Source organism: Condylura cristata, unplaced genomic scaffold (assembly GCF_000260355.1).
Source record: "Condylura cristata isolate star-nosed mole 26May11 unplaced genomic scaffold, ConCri1.0 scaffold00008, whole genome shotgun sequence".
Lineage (NCBI taxonomy): Eukaryota > Metazoa > Chordata > Mammalia > Eulipotyphla > Talpidae > Condylura > Condylura cristata.
Window position 1 is genome coordinate 23,927,654 of NW_004567109.1, and position 16,411 is coordinate 23,944,064.

Here is a 16,411-nt window from a genome sequence, read left to right on the forward strand (position 1 = left end):
AAGTTAGATTGATCTGACAGGATTTGCTCTTCTTCACAAACCCATGTAAGTTATTACTCAGTACCCTATGCTCTTCCAGCTGTTTGCTGATTGATTATCTGACGATCAGGTCAAGTATCTTCTCTGGAATCACAGTAAACTAACGGGTCTATAATTTCCAAGATCATTCGTATTCCCCTTTTAAAGATAGGCAAGACAGCAAATGCTTCTTCCTGAGTTCTCTAAAGCAACAGCTAATGCTTTGTTAATAATGAACCAGGGCAGCCAATTCCTTAAGTGCCCTTGGAATCACATCATCAGGGTTCATTGATTCTGGAGATAATCTTTAATCAGACCCAGATCCTGGTAAACAGCCTGTGTTTGGAAGGCCTCGGTGCCTAGGTCTGGCAAGGAAGCTGATGATACAAGTGACTTTAAATATGTACTGCATTACGTCTTTCAGAATTGCAATGGATGAATGAATAAATAAATAAATAAGAACAATGCCCTTGAAAGACAGAAGAAAGATGACACTGACAGACCAAATTGAGACATGAATCAGACCTCACCTTCAGCAACACTGGCAGGACCCTCAGTAGGACAAGAGAACAGAACTCTATAATTATCTGAGCTTATAATCTAGCCGAAAGTTCCAAAACAAACCTAGATAGGCATAAGCCAGGAAGGAGAAAGCAGTAAATGCCATAAGGAAGGAGCCAAGCAATCATGAAATACAGAAGAGGGGTGAATCACAAGAAAAAGAGATGTGTCGATTGTAGACTCTGGTTTGACCGGGGCTTACTCAGGGACTGAAATTTTATGTCAGTAGGAGAATATGATATATTACTGAAGCCCTGATTCCCAATTAAAGAAAATCTATGTAACTAAACTCCCACCCACAACCCAGATGTACACACACCACAAAATCTCTGGTAGTCTGGGAAGGCAAAGAAGTTAAGCTCTGCGGCAGGGGCAAGAAACTGAGAAAGTGCAGCAGCTCTCCCAAGTCCATTCCCTTTTATGTAAAGTTCCTTCCCTTAGGACATTCTCCTCAGTCAGCGACAATCTCACGGTATGATTCCAATGCCCTAGAGGCAGAGCACTACTTTAAGGGCAAATAGAAAGAAGAGAGGAGAAAGGAAGGGCTAAAGAGATTGTGATGGCTGCCTTCTGGAAACTAATCTACTATTCTAAAGATAGGCCCCCTTGGTGGAAAGAAAAACTCATACAAAATAAATTAATAAAAATAAATTGTGTTCATTTGTTATGTGCTTTCCTCCCATTTCCAAAATGCCGAAGATACCTCCTTCTTTTCTTCCTCCTACTTAACACTGCCCCCAAACCAACGCGTCTACACATCCCAAACCACATACCTCATAATCTGGTCTCACAGGGAAGACTGCAGTCCTTAGTGCAAGGTGTGCCCAAGCCCCCACACTACAACAATCTGGCACATCAGCCCTCATTATCTCTCCAATACAAACACCAAGTAGTTAGTATCATCTAGCATGTATCCCTCCACTGTTAATTCAAGCATTCTGGTAATTCTACCTTAAAGTAAAAGGTCTCTGAACACAGTTGGTAACTAAGGAAAATAAGCAAGCAAAGAAATTTTCCTTTCCAAAAGACCAACAATGGTTATTTGTCCAGGTTACAAAATGTGTATAACAAATTGTCCCAAAACCTGTCTCCATCCTGTGAGACAAGAATTTGGAAGTGGCTCAAATGACCTGTCTGGTCCAGGAACTCCTGAGGTTAAAGTCAGATGTCCACCAGGGTTGTGGTTATCGGAAGGCTCTGCCTGGAGCTGGCGGATTCAGTTCCGAGATAGCACCGAGAAACATGACATGGAAGTTGGCACTGGCTTTAATCTGAGAGCCTCGGTTCTTACGCACACGTACTTCTGCACAGGGCTGCTTGAGGGCCTGCACAGCATGGCAGCTGGTTCCCTCCAAAACAACTGAGCCAAAAGAACAAGGACTTCATGCTTTTTATGACTTAGCCCTTTCCACTGTGTTGTTTTGGTTACACAGGGCTAGCTCTGACTCCGTGTGGGAGAAGAACTACCAATGGTGTGAACATCAGGAGGCAAGGATCACCGTGGGCCATCTTGAAGGCTGACTACATAGCATTCTTTAAAACAACATTCTACAGTAGCAGATAGAAGGTAGGAAGGAAAAGGACAGAGGAATGATGGGACAGAAGGAAATATGTGATTCCCAAAGGCTGTGGCCAGAGGAAGCAACGGGCCTACTTCTCTCCAGAGACTTTTCAGGTCTACTTGAAGTCTTACCCTAGCAAGTTCAAGTCAAATCCCACTTCTCAGGCAGAAGCTCCAGATGAATAACTAAAGGAAGACATGAGGAAGTTCCATTGGGTCCCCAAACAAGACTATTACCTTCCCTCCCTCCTTGCCCACCCCACTTTTTCTGAAGCAATGATGCAACAGTTACCTGAGGATGAATCTGTGGTTTGTCGCACGTGGCCTCAAAGTCCAGCACTAAAAAGTAGTGATACCTCTGGAGAGGGAAGGACACCATTGTCGCCATGGATGCGCCAAAGCCGTGGGCCGCCAGCTTTCTGGTGGATATGGAGCAGAACTCCGGAACACCACAGGGAGAAAATAAGTGGGAGCCCAGCACTTTTCTTGCTCTTGAAAGTAAATATGAAGAAAATCGAGCTGCTCCAGTCTGTAAAGGTGCTAGCATTGAACATCCAGAAGCATCTAAAACTTAGGGGAGGAAAGTTAAAAAAAAAAAAAAGAACAGAGAGCCTGGGTTACTCCCTCCCACTGTGGCCCTGCTCCACCTAGTCCTCAGGAATATTCATACAACATGAACCACTCCCCAGTGTCTCTGGGCCCCTTTTCTAAATCACACTATTCATGATGAAGTTCAAGACCCTAATACTGGCACCTGCAGCATTATGAGTCTCCCAGATCATTCTCAAAACAACCTGCAACACTGGCCTTCACCTTTCAATGGAGCTCTACAGTTCAAAAGAGAAAAAGAGTGAAACATTCTCAGTCACTACTCAGGAGGCAACAGCTAACATTAAAGCCAAGGTTCCCACAGTAACATGAGGTGACCCAGCTGCACAATCAGTCTGGAGAGTGAAAGTAGACTCAAACAGCAAAAATATCCAAGATTCTCTCCCTAGCCCGACATGCCCCCTAGCTTTCCTAAGTCTTGACATCATCTTCATACCTTCCTTACAGTATGTAGGCAGAGGCAATCACTGAGGAGCTTGCGCAAGATATTATGGTGACTCCCCAGCCCCCACACCAGTAAGCAGACCCTGGGGGAATGAATGAAGCCTGGAGAGCACAGCTGGCAACAGCCTCAGGCCTCCCCATTTGCTGCCTTTAGACTCACTCTCTCCTAGAGGCCCTGAATGACTGCAGGACTTTTTAAATAGGGGAGAAAAAGAGAAAACCCAGATGTGGCAGTAATGGGAGCATTGCTAAAAGTCTAGTAAAGTTTTCTGAGTGAACATGTGCAAAAAAAAAAAATCCAAATCACTTTTCAAGTTTTCCCTTTAAACTTGCAGAATGTCTGCTTCTCAAGAAGTCCAACTAAATATAAAAATCAAAGCCTAAGTTTTACTCACAAATAACTCAAGCTTTCCTCTCTCTGTCCCCACCCCAAAACAGAAAAAAGGCAGAAATGTTGTTTGTCACCCTTTAGTACCCAAATTCCTTCAACTATAATTTTCAAAGTCGAATAAGAAACCTCACTCTGCTCAATATAGAAGGGCCATAGTTTATGCCTTTGGAAGCCCCAGTCCAAAAAGACCAAAAGTTTGCCTCTGAAAGGCTGCTTGCTCTCTGAACAAGCCTGTGAGGTACCAAACACACTCAAAAAACAATCAGTTCACTAAGACCCAAGTAGATCTGGATGATGCCAAGTCCATTTCTCGTCCCAACTCTCCCCTGACTCACCAAAGGAGTCAGGAGTACTTGCCTCCATCTTTGTTAGGATACATGATAGCATGAGCCCTCAGTTTCCCCTCCCCTATGGTGAGAGTCCTTAGTACAGTGAAGCTAAGACTGGAAAGAATTTTAAGTTCTTCTGGATCCTGTATCATCATAATGCTTTTTTCACCTCAGCTTAATGCAAAAAATACTGCCCAAATTCTTCATCCCAGGCTAGACAAAGGTTGCTTTGTGTTTCATCATGGAATCCCTTGAAAAGGCAAAGGGACCTATTATCCTTTTGAAGGCCAGAATGCAAAAGAAATCTTCACTCCTGATAGTATGCAAGTCTTGCTAAAATGGGAGATACCAGTCTGCTCAGCTTTCTCGGGCTAGCTTAGACCTTAAGTCTCTCAGAGCCCTAGAATTCCTTTGTAAACTTTTTGGAATCAGGATGTACATATGTGCTTTTGAGAATCTTAATATTCTCCAATATGTCCATGTAGTATATAATGTGTATATAGTCAATCAGACCCCTCTACCAAATGATACAGGTGATTAAGGAAGGCCTCCAGATTCGAATGTTAGTTTTGCCACTTATTCGCCATGGCATCTTGGACAAGCTGTTCTTCCTCACCTTTAATTACAGTATTTATTACTTAAGTGAGAATGAAATGAGAGGGCACATGTAAAGCACCAATACAGTTTCTGGCACATATAGTTCATTATTAGCTTGCTATTAATACTACTATCATCACATTGGGTTATGTCCACCTAGGCAGGCCGGGATTCCCATATTTTGGGCCTATAAAGCCAATTAATGAATAAGCAACCTCAGAATAACATCAACTGCTCCTGCATCCACATCAAAAAAATTCTCCTATAGAAATTCTTAGAGGAGACCAGGCTTTTACATGTCACCAGCCTCTGGTTTCCATACTTCCCTTACTTTTTTTTTTTTTTTTAAGATTTATTTTATTTGTACATACAGAACTGGGGCTCAGGGGCGGTGAGAGGCTTCACTAGAGACAGAGTGGGGAGCAGAACAGGCAGATCTATGAAGTACGCTGCTGAGGGGAGCAGCGGGCGGGCCAGGAGAGGTCTGCCACGCCATGTGGTCACCTCCGGGGCAGACGGGAATCAAACTCATGCGGAAGTGGCTTTAGTTTCTCAGTGTTGTGCTTTAACCCGCTGTGCCACCAGGGAGGGCCCATACTTCCCTTACTTTTAACAACAAAGTTCAGCTCAAGTCCAGAAACAGAGGGCAGTTCTTCCCTTCCTACAACTTCAATCTAATGACTTTAGAGTCATTACTTGTGGCTGAGGAAGGTGTGTCTATACCAGCTGGAGTCAAGGGAACTAGAGGGGTGAGGTGTGGGATTACTCAAGCGTAAGCAAGGGGAGGAGAACATCCATACAGAGACTGGGAGGTGAGGTATGATGTCGCATGTCAGATTTCATGTTGGGTGTGGAAGGGATCCATGTGGGGGGAATGACATACATCTGATGTGAGGAGCTGTAGACAGGGTAAAAGAGCACCCAAGAGGGAAAGAGACCATGGTAAAAATGAGAGATTGATTACATAGAGAGATACTATACTGAAGGTAATGGAAAATAGGCTTCTCACAGAAGATGGACTCATAATATGGAAAGGGAATATCTGTGGTGAAAAACTGGAATTGGAGATAACAATGTGAACTCATGGCTTCTGATATATATATCTTATTCTGATATTGTGAACTCACTGTGATTATTGTGAACTCATGGCTTCTGATATTATATATATACATAATGTATACACACATATATATATAATACCAAAAAAAGCTAGATGTTAATGTATGTATATATGTGAATGTACTCACCACACACATTAAATATATATATGCAAATATATTTTCCTCTGTCCACTGAAGGGATTAGTATTGGAGCACCACTCCAAGCATGTTTACCACCCAGCTGCCTTCTAAATAACATGATGCACTTAATGAGCAAGAGTTCTGGAGAAATGGCTGACACTGGGGCTGAGGCAGGAAAAGTATAAGATAAGCCTGGAATAACTTGTGGCAGAAAGCAAGATAATGCTCAAAGAGTAACGGATGCATATTAAAAGTATGCAGAACCAGGTTGAAAGGGCTCCCAGTGGCAAATAATTAATGACATTAATGGATTATAATGTACTAAAAGAAAAAGGAAACCCCAATTCATAGATATAAATAATATAAATAAATATATAGAATTAATTTACTAAGGGATATTTACCTACTTTAAAAGTATTTCCTCAACAGAATGCTTACTAATCATAATAGGGAGTAAGTCTGCCATGGAGAAGTCTGGGAGGCATCACCTTAATCAAATGATCAAAATGACCACCATCAACAATGGGTAAATCAAAATCATGCACCACATAATAGGATGCAAAGAGAAATTTTACTTTTGTAAAATTCTTGTGAAAAATGCATAACCTAACCAGAAGAAAGTATTGGACAAACCCTAACAGAGGCAAAGACTACACAATAACCAGTCTAATCTTTAAGTCTCATCAAGGAAGGTTTCTAGAAGTATAAAGGAGATTAGAGAGACTTGATAGCTAAATGTCATGCTGGATTCTGAACTGGATCATTTTGCTGAAGAACATTACTGGGCCAACTGACAAACCTTAAATGTAGTTTGAGGACTAATGGAGTTAACATATCAATGTTATGATCTAGTTTTGATGGTTGTACTGTGGTTTGACAGAAAATGGTCTTCCATGTAGGAAATGCAATCAAGATATTCAGGGTGGTGGGGCATTAGATTAGTTAGCAGTTTTGACTCCCAAATTGTCCAGGAAAAAAAAAATTCTGTTATTTTATTTCCAATTTTGGCATATTTCAAATTTAAGAAAAAAATTTTTTAACAAATCTATAGGCAATGTGGATTTTTCTGTGTGTTGGTTTTTTTCAAGGAAAGAAACAGCACATACAGGCCATTTTGGAGCCATCTCCTGGTACTGCCCAGGGAAGGTAGGGTAGGCTGCAGGCTCTCCTCTTGCAGGTGGAGCAAAGAACAAGCCCTCAAAGCATGGCGTCTTCACGATCAGAGCCTTCCCCCAGTGTTCCCTTCGCTGGACACTACTGTCCCCAGTAGAGGCTCCTCAGGAAACACCCCTGCCCTGGTTCCTCCCTGGCCCTGGCATCCTCCTGTGTCTTAGGGATTTCCCTTTTCTACTGACGTCTTTACCCTTTAGTTACACGTTTGCAGAATATATGCTGTAACTTGGACCATCAGTTAGGACTTCAAATAGTTGGTTGAGGGACAGAACTCAAAAAACAGCTTATGATTTGTGCATTTATGCATACTATCACCAGAGCCTGAGATTTATACACACTTACCTATTTTCAGAGACTGTTTTCCCTTTCCTAGCAAATTCAAGGTAGTAAGTAGCCTATGACAAGGAGGAGAGTGAATGACTGTCTCCTTGAAATGAAGGGACCAGTCCCCATCAGGGACTGGGGAGGGGTACACAGGGATTGCCATGGGCCAGCCCCATTTGGAAAAACAGGCCTGCGCCACAGCCCCTCGAGAATGGTCTCTGTGCACAGTATTTACACAATAGACACCAATGGCTCCTCTGCAGCCATTACTGTCGGTCAGGTAAATAACACATGTGCCAAAACACACATTTAATGAGGGAAATAATATGCCTTTATAAAAAGCCTCAATCTGTATTTACCTGAGAGACCAGAAAAGCACCAAATCACCAGATTAGTGGAACCACAGAGGAGTCATTCTGGTGTCTTGGGTAAATAGACATTTTATAGCCTTCCATTACTGAGGGGGGAAGAGAGAGTGAAGGGAGGAGCCCATCCTTTAATACCCACATACACAAGCCAGGGGAGCTTGGGGGATTGGAGAGAAACCCATTGTGAAATGTTGGGGCTATTCCTACCTCATCCCCAAACACATAGACTTGGGGGTCTTTGGGAAAGGTAAAGGCTTGTACCACGACTGGGTTCTATCCATTCCCTTAGAAACCAGACTGGAAGGTAGGGATACCCTTCGGAGAAAACCAAGGCCTCAGAGGCAGTTTCTGAGTTCAGCTGACTTGAAGCACCTGGGGCAGCCACAGCTTCCCCAGTTCTCAATCCTGGGCACCTCCCTGCCCCAGTGTTACCTGCAGGGACACACTGCTCAGTACCTGAGCCACACAGGCAAGACCAGAACACAATTATACCTTTGTGGAACTCGCTGAGTCACAGGCTCTGTCTGAGGCAGCTAAAAATAGCCTGGAAAAATTATAAATAAACTGCATGCCTTCAAAAGTCGCAATCTTCAATCTAATGAATGCATCCTTACTGCCACAGCACTTTTTGTGAAAACCCCAGACTATCAAAGGTGAAAGAAAACCTAGGAGGAGACATAATCCAGCCAGCCAGGGAAACTAAGGCCTCAGAAGGAGAAACGGACTATCCAAAGTTCACATAGCAGGACAGGATTTTGGACCACTGTTCTCACACAAAGAGCAGGTCTCACCTCTCTGCAGTCTCATAGTGGAGAAAAGAGGCCTGAGGGTTGCAGGCTAGCCACTGAGAAAGTACAAAGTTTGACATGCCCTGGAACTCTCTAGGACTTTCCAATAGCCCTGGAGTGAAATGGAAACAGAAACTCTAAAGCTATGTCATCACTTTAACTAAACCCCCTCTCCAACCTGTCAACTCCCTTGACCTGTAGTTTCGGCTGCTTCTGCACTGAGGCAGCACTACGAAAGAGAACTCCGGTAGAGCAGAAGCAGTTACCAATTCCAAGCTATCAGCAGAGTTAAAGTCACTAAAGACCTTCAGGAACACCAAATTCTGATGACAACACTACACGCCACAGGAGGCTCACTCAAAATGACTATAATTTGCCCACTGTTTGGTGACCCATATGCCACTTACAACAGCTTGGGCAACTTCCTGTGAGGGGCCAAAGCTGGGAAACATCTCTCTGAAATGTTCTGTCTTTAAGTCAACTGTGACCCAGCATACATGCAGGACTTTGTTTCCTAACACACCACAAACAGAAGAGAAATGGAGGGAGGGCAACAGCATGGCGCTCTCTTTACTCAAGCACCCCCATGCTTGGACATGGTATTCACCTAGAGGAGAGTTACACAGACCCTTCCATACCCGTTTCCAAGATGAATCGGGTATAAAAAAAGAGTCACACAAGTCGAGTTGTTAAATCACTGGTGTCAGACAAGCCCAGGTTAACTCCTGCCTCCACTACATAATCTTTGTAAAAATAACTATGGTAATACTGACTTCTTTGTAGCATGCTTTGCATAATAGAAAGAGCTCAATAAAAAGGCATTATAACCACATTGAGAAAGAGGAAACAACACAATTTTCTGAAAATCTACTACACTGATGATTTACATATGTCATCTCATTTAATTCTCCCAAATATCAAGCACTGTTGACAACAGTATTCCCATTTCACACATGCGAAAACTGAGACTCTTCGGGGCTCTGTTCTCCTTTTCCATGTTTGTAAGCCAAACTGCCCTCATCGCACTGATTTTCCCCATTAGTCAGAAGGCTAACAATGCATATCAACTTCAGTTGTTCTTGTGAGATAAGCTATGACTAACTAAAAATAACTCAAACACAGCAAATACCTGTCCAAATCATCCAAATTTGTTCTCTCTCTCTCTCTTTCTTTTTAATATGTATATTTATTTTTTTTAAACAAGAAAAGCAAACTGCAGTCCTGGGTATAAAAAGAAGAAACAGGAAGGGGTATCTTGGATTATAATGACTGTAATCCAAGGACTCAAAACCTCTTTTCAAACAGTTTTAGAGGAGCAAATCTTGCAATGTCATATCCAGTAAAGAAATTGGCAAGAGGCAAGTTACCACTTGCTCTTGCTCAGGGTCTCAAGTAAGATATTTCCTTTTACAAATCTGATCCCTGGCAAATGCTTCTGCCTGTTTTGGAATGTTATGTCCAGCAAATATATCACTTCTTAGTCAATTGGCTAAAGGTGATGCAGTAGAACATTCATGTTTGATAATTATCTCACATATGACTCTTCATACACTTTTCACTATTCATAGGTATGTATATATATATATATAACACATGTATCATACATATTACAGTGTAGAAGATTTTGTTATGTTTCTCCTGTTACCAGTAATTTCCAAGGTGTAAGGTGAAAGGGATGGAAGATAGCAGGTAAAAGTGTCTGTGTGTGTGTGTGTGTGTGTGTATGTGACTGTAAAAGCATACTTGACATAATTTATTGACTTGTTTTTTGCCAGACCCTTTGATGCATTTTAAAGACTTGAATGCATTATGGTGCATTAAAGAAAAACATAAGTCTTTTCATTTTTTAAGTCTTAATAGTGCATGAATTTAAAAAGTCTGAGAAACACTGAGTTAAGACACAGATCCATAAGCGCAAGGACCACATTTTATTCATTTCTGTTTTTCCAGCACCTAGCACAGGACCAGGCACAAAGCAGGAGAGATTGTTCGCTGACTGAGTGTGCTGAGAGACATGGTTCCCCCTGCTCTGGAATCAGAACATGTTAAAGCAGAGCAGGGCCTAAACATCAAGCAAAGCTGCTTCCTCTTTCTTTCTCTCTCCTTCCTAGCCCACCCTGTTCTGTCTTCTCCAGTGAGAGAGAGAGAGAATTGCCTCAGTGCCGGAATACTATTAAAAGGATTAATTTAGGGACCGGTGTTTGGACTGTCACATCCAATCACTACCCACAGATCTACAGCTTCCCAAATCAAGCTCATGCAAAGAGGAATCAATTGCAAGGACACAGAGGGTCTGAACAGGCATACTAATGGCCTCCTGAGGTGCCAGCGGCCAGCTCTGACACTCCCATAAATTATCCGCCTTTTGATTTTACCTGTAGCTGAGGGGCACAAGGCACAATTTTGAACATATCAAAGCAATTTCTTGTAACCGGAGGCTCCCCCAAGAATGTCCCCAAAGGAGGACAGGCTAAAAACAGTGACCCAACGGGAATCTGCTTCCCAACGGGACTGGTCTTAGCAGTCACCAATTAAAACCCAACAGGACCAAATGGATAAAGTGGGACCCAAATCAAACCTAGCAGATCTGGACAAGGCATGCATCAGACTGCAGTTCTGCAACGACTACACATCTCTCACTCAAAGGAAGAGAAATCACAGCAATAAACTAACACAATTTCATCTGGAGGCAAATCTGCACAAGCTATGACTACTGTACCTCACAGCATGACCTCAGGCCATGCACTTAACCTTCCAGAGCCTCAGTTTCCTCACATGAGTAGCAGGGACAATAAAGCTGACCCCCTGACCCACCTCCCAGAGTAGTGGTAAAAAGTAATAAACAAACATTTGTGAAGCACTTTACAGAGATGCAGGGCCGCAAGGATGGCAACACTAACAAATGACCCCAACAGACAGAGAGAAATGACTGGTCACACTTTGGTGAATTTCTTTCAGGTAGCTGCTCACTCAATTCATTTCACTGATGGTGCTGGGGCTAAAGTCCACCCTGAAGAACATTCTGGGATTCTGAATGGGACTCTGCTGTCTGAAAATGTTCCATTATGAAGAACGGTACTCTACATTAGTTGCAATATCCTCCTGTCTCCTGGCTGTCAACACTAGGGGATATATTTCTATCAGATGGCAACTGTGACAACTGTGAGGACCCAAAACACACGGTCAACTCGCCCAATTGCTGGTTGTTTTTTAAAAAGTTATCTGTAAAATATTAGCAACAAAGTAATCAAAACCCTGAGCTACTTTATCTCATTAAATCCTTCTGCGAACCTTATGCCATCCCATTACCTCCATTCCAGAGAAAGGAAAGCAAACTCAAGAGAAGTCACAAAGACACTATTCTTAGGAGTCTGTAAACTACCCTTCAGACATGCAAATACACTGGGACTTAGAAGAAAATTTACTGGACATTCAACACATTTTCCACTTGGTACCCCAGACATATACCAATCACAATAAACCTGGAGACTTCCCCCACAAAACCAGGAAAAGGTCACTGGCTTGCCAGAAGCAACAAAAGAAGAGATGAGTAGGACATATGGACAGCCATTCCCTGGTCTTCTTCAATCCATTCTTAAAACTGAAATCTGAGCAAACTTTCTATGACACAAACCTAATGTTAGTCCATTGCTTAAAATAGCTTCGTGCTGCTCTTATGATAGTCTAATCTAGGGATTGACAAACTATGGTCCAGGGGCCAAATCTACCTTGCCACCTATTTTTATAGGAATACAAACATGCTCATTTATTTTTTGTACTATGTTTGGCTACTTTTATGCTACAAAATAGTAGAACTGAAGAAACAGACTCACAAAGCCTAATTATTTACTACCTAGTCCTTTACAGGAAAAAGTTGCTGACCTAGTTTAATTTTTTTTCCCCAACCACCAGTCTAATCCTAAGAGCCTATTAAGGCTTGGCCTCTGCTTGCTTACCTTTACTGCTTCATTTCTCATCATATTCTCCTGCCTCCCTGCCCATTATGTTTCAGTCACACTCAATTGCAGTTTCCCAAACTCAACAAAGCTCTTATCGCCACATGTGGTACCTCGTGTCTTCACCTAATTCTGGGTAAGGTAACTTCCTCTGAGCTCATCAGTCAGGGTTGAGGACCCTTCTGAGAACTTCCAAAGCTTCCAATTCACAGAGCACTAATTGCTTCTTTACTATATATCTCTCCTATGATTTTGTAAGCTCTTTGGCATCAGGGACAGCAGCCATCTTGTCCACTACAATCCTATAACCTAGTAAAGTGTCTGGCCCTTAAGTTACTAAGCAAACAGTCTCTGAGATCTGTATACCAATCATCACAATCTACTTTTTACCCAATGCCTCCATAATTTCTAATTATGGAGATAACCTGTGACTAACCATATCTAAAGGTGACCCACAATCCAAATGAAATCAAGATTCTTAATGGTCTTAGTCAAATGCATAATCAAAACCAAATTAATGCATTTCTTCCTGTAGTCTTAAAATGTATATTCTCAGGAGAAAGAACCCTTATGGCGCTATTCAACCACCCTAACCTAACATAGGGGTTCACTTGATGCCCATAAGAAACCAGGACAGAACATGAGACTCTTGACCTTCCGCCTTGAACATTCATAACTTCAGATGCATTTTGGTAATCTTTGAGCATGTGATGCTTTATCAGAAAAAGCTAGAAAAAATACAATCTGCAACGGCCTCCAACCCCCCACCCTCAAAGTGCAAACATTCATAAGGAAGAAGTCAAGACAAATTTGACCATGCAACAGGATTCTCACCTCTCCTTACTTCGAAGATGCCAAGATTGGCAGCTGGGAGTGCTGAAGGCTCTGTGAGAGCTGGAAAGCCCCAGTGCTGTGGATAAATACACAACTCCGCAACAAGTCTATTGCAATACATCATCCAAATCCCCCAGAGGACTGCCGTTTAAAACTACTTAAGGACCATTACCACATTCAAACTTTTAAACTCAAACTACTTTGGGATAATAACTATCTGTGTGAGAGTGCTCCTAGAGCGCCTTCCAAAGCTACTAGTGCTGTATTTGTTTTCGGAATGATGTATTTCATGTTCTCTGGGAGCATACTATTCTTCCTAAGGAGGACCATTTCCTAGAAACACTAAACACCCAGATAACCCCAGAACCATAGTCTACTCAAGGAGGGTATGTTTACACAGGTAAGGTAAACAAAATTCAGAACTCTGAAACTGAGGCCAAGATTGGGGGAGGGACTGTCACAGGTCATACTGCAAATGGCTATACAGATCAGAAAAACACCTACAGGACACTTCCAGGTCTGCCTCAAGTTCTAACAAAGTCAAGGCAACCATAGTTCAAGGCCAATCATCACTGGACACCTATCATATTCATCACCTAATTCACGTCTTCAAACAAGACTAGGAATTGCAGAGGTGCCTCTGCATGCTCAAAGACAAAACAAAACAAAACAAAAAAACATCTAGGTTTGGAACCAATTTATTCCCTGTCTGCCACTCTATATATTTAAGACTCTTCTGCTGAGAGCTCTTTGGAAAATACCACTCACATATCCCACCACAAAGAAAACACTTTTCAAATGAAAGGTAATAAAAACACTTTTATTTGGAAATTTCAAGTTGGAAGGGAAGCTCTCAGCCAAGCTCTAAGATCTAGCTAGGCGATTATTTACAGGATCTTTGGGCAGGAATTGTTAATGAGCTTTTAATTTGGAGTGCTTAAGTTGCCAAAGTGCTCTGAGCTCCAGTGAAGCACCACAGAATCCATAAAGGAAACCTTATCAATCACTTCCAGGCAGTTCCCTTCCCCCACCCCACACTCTTCTACTAAAGGCAGTCAAGTGGGTTTCTAACCAAGATCACAAACACACATTAGTGGAGTCACACTCCAAGTCCCTGTTTATAAATTGGCTTTTAAATAGTGGGGGATTCAGGTATAATATACTTAAGCGCCAGGCACGAACCCACTAAAACAAGGCATGCTGTGTATGATAAAGTCAGAATAAAGCAGAATTTGATGAAGCCAATTTCTCGTAGAAACTCTACAATCAAAAATCATTCAGCCAATCACTACCCACTATGGTTCAAATAGAGTCTTCAGCCAATGGGATTCATGTTATTGCTTGCCCTTCAGCTGGAAGACTGATAAAAAGTCTAACAAGAACTAATACCAAGAAGTGGCCAGAGATCTGTAGCAGAGGTAATGACAGTACTATCAGTTTGCAAAATTCAGCCCTAAGGACAGAATTCAAATCCCCAAGGAGGGGACACAATCAAGGAAGTGTTATATTTTGCAAGAACTTGCAGACATGGCCCCAATCAAAGCTCAAGTTTTTTGTTTATTTTATGAAGAAAACACCTGATGCTGCACCATTTGCAAGAAAAGCAAACAGAAAGCTAGCCAGATCAGATTCCTTACTCACTCATTCCACCATCACTAACACCACTGCTATGATCTACAAAAAGATAAAACTGCTAGCCTTGTGTATGTCTCTGTGTGTTGGGACAGAGGGTACTGGATGTTCTGTCTACTGTCTCCCTGTTTGACTTCTCTGGTCAAATTTCTCTTCCTCTCTCCTAGTAACCCCAGGTAAGAAGACAGTACATTTCATCACCTCACTCAGTCGTTCCTTCAAAGCTCTGCCCCGCTCCCTCTCCACCAGAGCACTACTCCGAAAAACATGCAACTGGGGTGAGCACATGGGCAGCACCCAGGCTGCACAAACTGAGCACGCCGCGACCCTCACCCCACATGCATTAACCGGAGCCCAATCTGCAGGGGCCTCTCCGCATCACCCACCCCGGGGTGTTGCCCCCAACTTGGGCCCATCCAAGTCCAGGGGAGCGTAAGAGGTAGGGTTGGGGGCCAGGAGACCAGCGCTCCTTCCCAGGGCCGCCCCCGCCCCCAGTCAGCGGCGGGAGAGGCTGTCGCCATGGCAACGCCCCTTCTTGGGGCCAGTGCGGCAGGCTCCCTCCAGGTGCAGGCCCCGACGTCTCCCTCGGCCTCAGCAGGCCCTCAGGGCAGTTTACGGCGGCTGGCGCTGCTCGCGCCGACTACGGCGCCCGCCAAGCAGAGGCAGGGCCAGTTCCGCCTGCTCCCCACCGCCCTTTCCCGGCCGCCTCAACAGCGGCAGCCAGCACCACGAGTCCACAACACACCGACTCACCTCCGCGCACTCTGACCCGGGTCGACGCAAAGGACGGGCGGGCATGGTGGCCAACCACTGAGCCCGCCGCATGCTGTTTCGACCAATAGGCTATAAGGGGGCGGGGCTTCTCCTCCCCAAACGCCTGCTTTGCCGCCGACATGCGCGCTAGTGTGTCAAGATGGTGACTCCCTGTGACTGGCCTCATGGTACTTGTAGTCTGAGTTGCACGTACTCAAAAGAACGTGAAGAGGGCTCACTTATGAGCTGTGAAAGAAATGTTCTAAACACAGAAACTTTCTAAGGCCTAGAGTGACCCAGGGCCCCACCAGGGTTTTCTCACCTTCCAATATATTCAGCAGGTGAGTATGGGCACATGAGGTGACGTTACATATGGACGACACCTTGTCAGGACTCCTTCATTCAACGAGTCTTAATGATTATTCTGATAGAAGTCTGAGGGAGATTTTTAGCCTAAGAAGAAAGTGTTTAGATTTTTGAAGGGCCTGCCTAAAGAAAATGGGATTTATTTATTGAGGTTGGCGCCAGAAGGACGTCAGGGCTAAACGATCATGGAACCTTGGCTAGCGATAGAAATGTGCTTTTTCATCTTGGTTATGCTTTTCTGGGGAGTCCTGAGTACCAGCTTCTGAGGTAGGAAACCTCAGCCGTGGCCAAGCCACGACTGCTTTGACAGTTCTCCAATCAACCTGAAAGGTCGCCAAGAACCATGCACAAGGGCTCAGAGAAGAGAGGTTTTATTAAGGGCCAGTTGCCAGGCAAGGCTCGGAACTGAGGGGTGGCAAAGCCGTGCTGAGGGAGGTGTAAAAGAGGTTTTATAGGCCGAGGGGGA

At 43.5% G+C, this 16,411-nt stretch overlaps 1 protein-coding gene across 5 annotated transcripts in view; it reads right to left on the bottom strand.

Annotated features, from left to right (window-relative positions):
- ERI3 (ERI1 exoribonuclease family member 3) overlaps positions 1-15,597 on the bottom strand; it is a 121,475-nt gene extending 105,878 nt beyond the window's left edge. For 2 of the 5 annotated variants that reach the window (XM_012722684.1, XM_012722682.1), the window contains exons 1-3: positions 15,213-15,553; positions 13,195-13,270; positions 2,433-2,710 (exon numbers count right to left, since the gene is read on the bottom strand). In XM_012722684.1, the coding sequence (XP_012578138.1) occupies positions 2,433-2,710; positions 13,195-13,270; positions 15,213-15,347 (489 nt within the window). In that variant the 5' untranslated portion in view covers positions 15,348-15,553. Of the gene's footprint in view, positions 1-2,432; positions 2,711-13,194; positions 13,271-15,212 lie in introns of all 5 variants that reach the window. The other 3 variants (XM_004678917.2, XM_004678918.2, XM_012722685.1) reach the window with 3 other exon arrangements.
- Between the last annotated feature and the right edge of the window lie 814 nt (positions 15,598-16,411).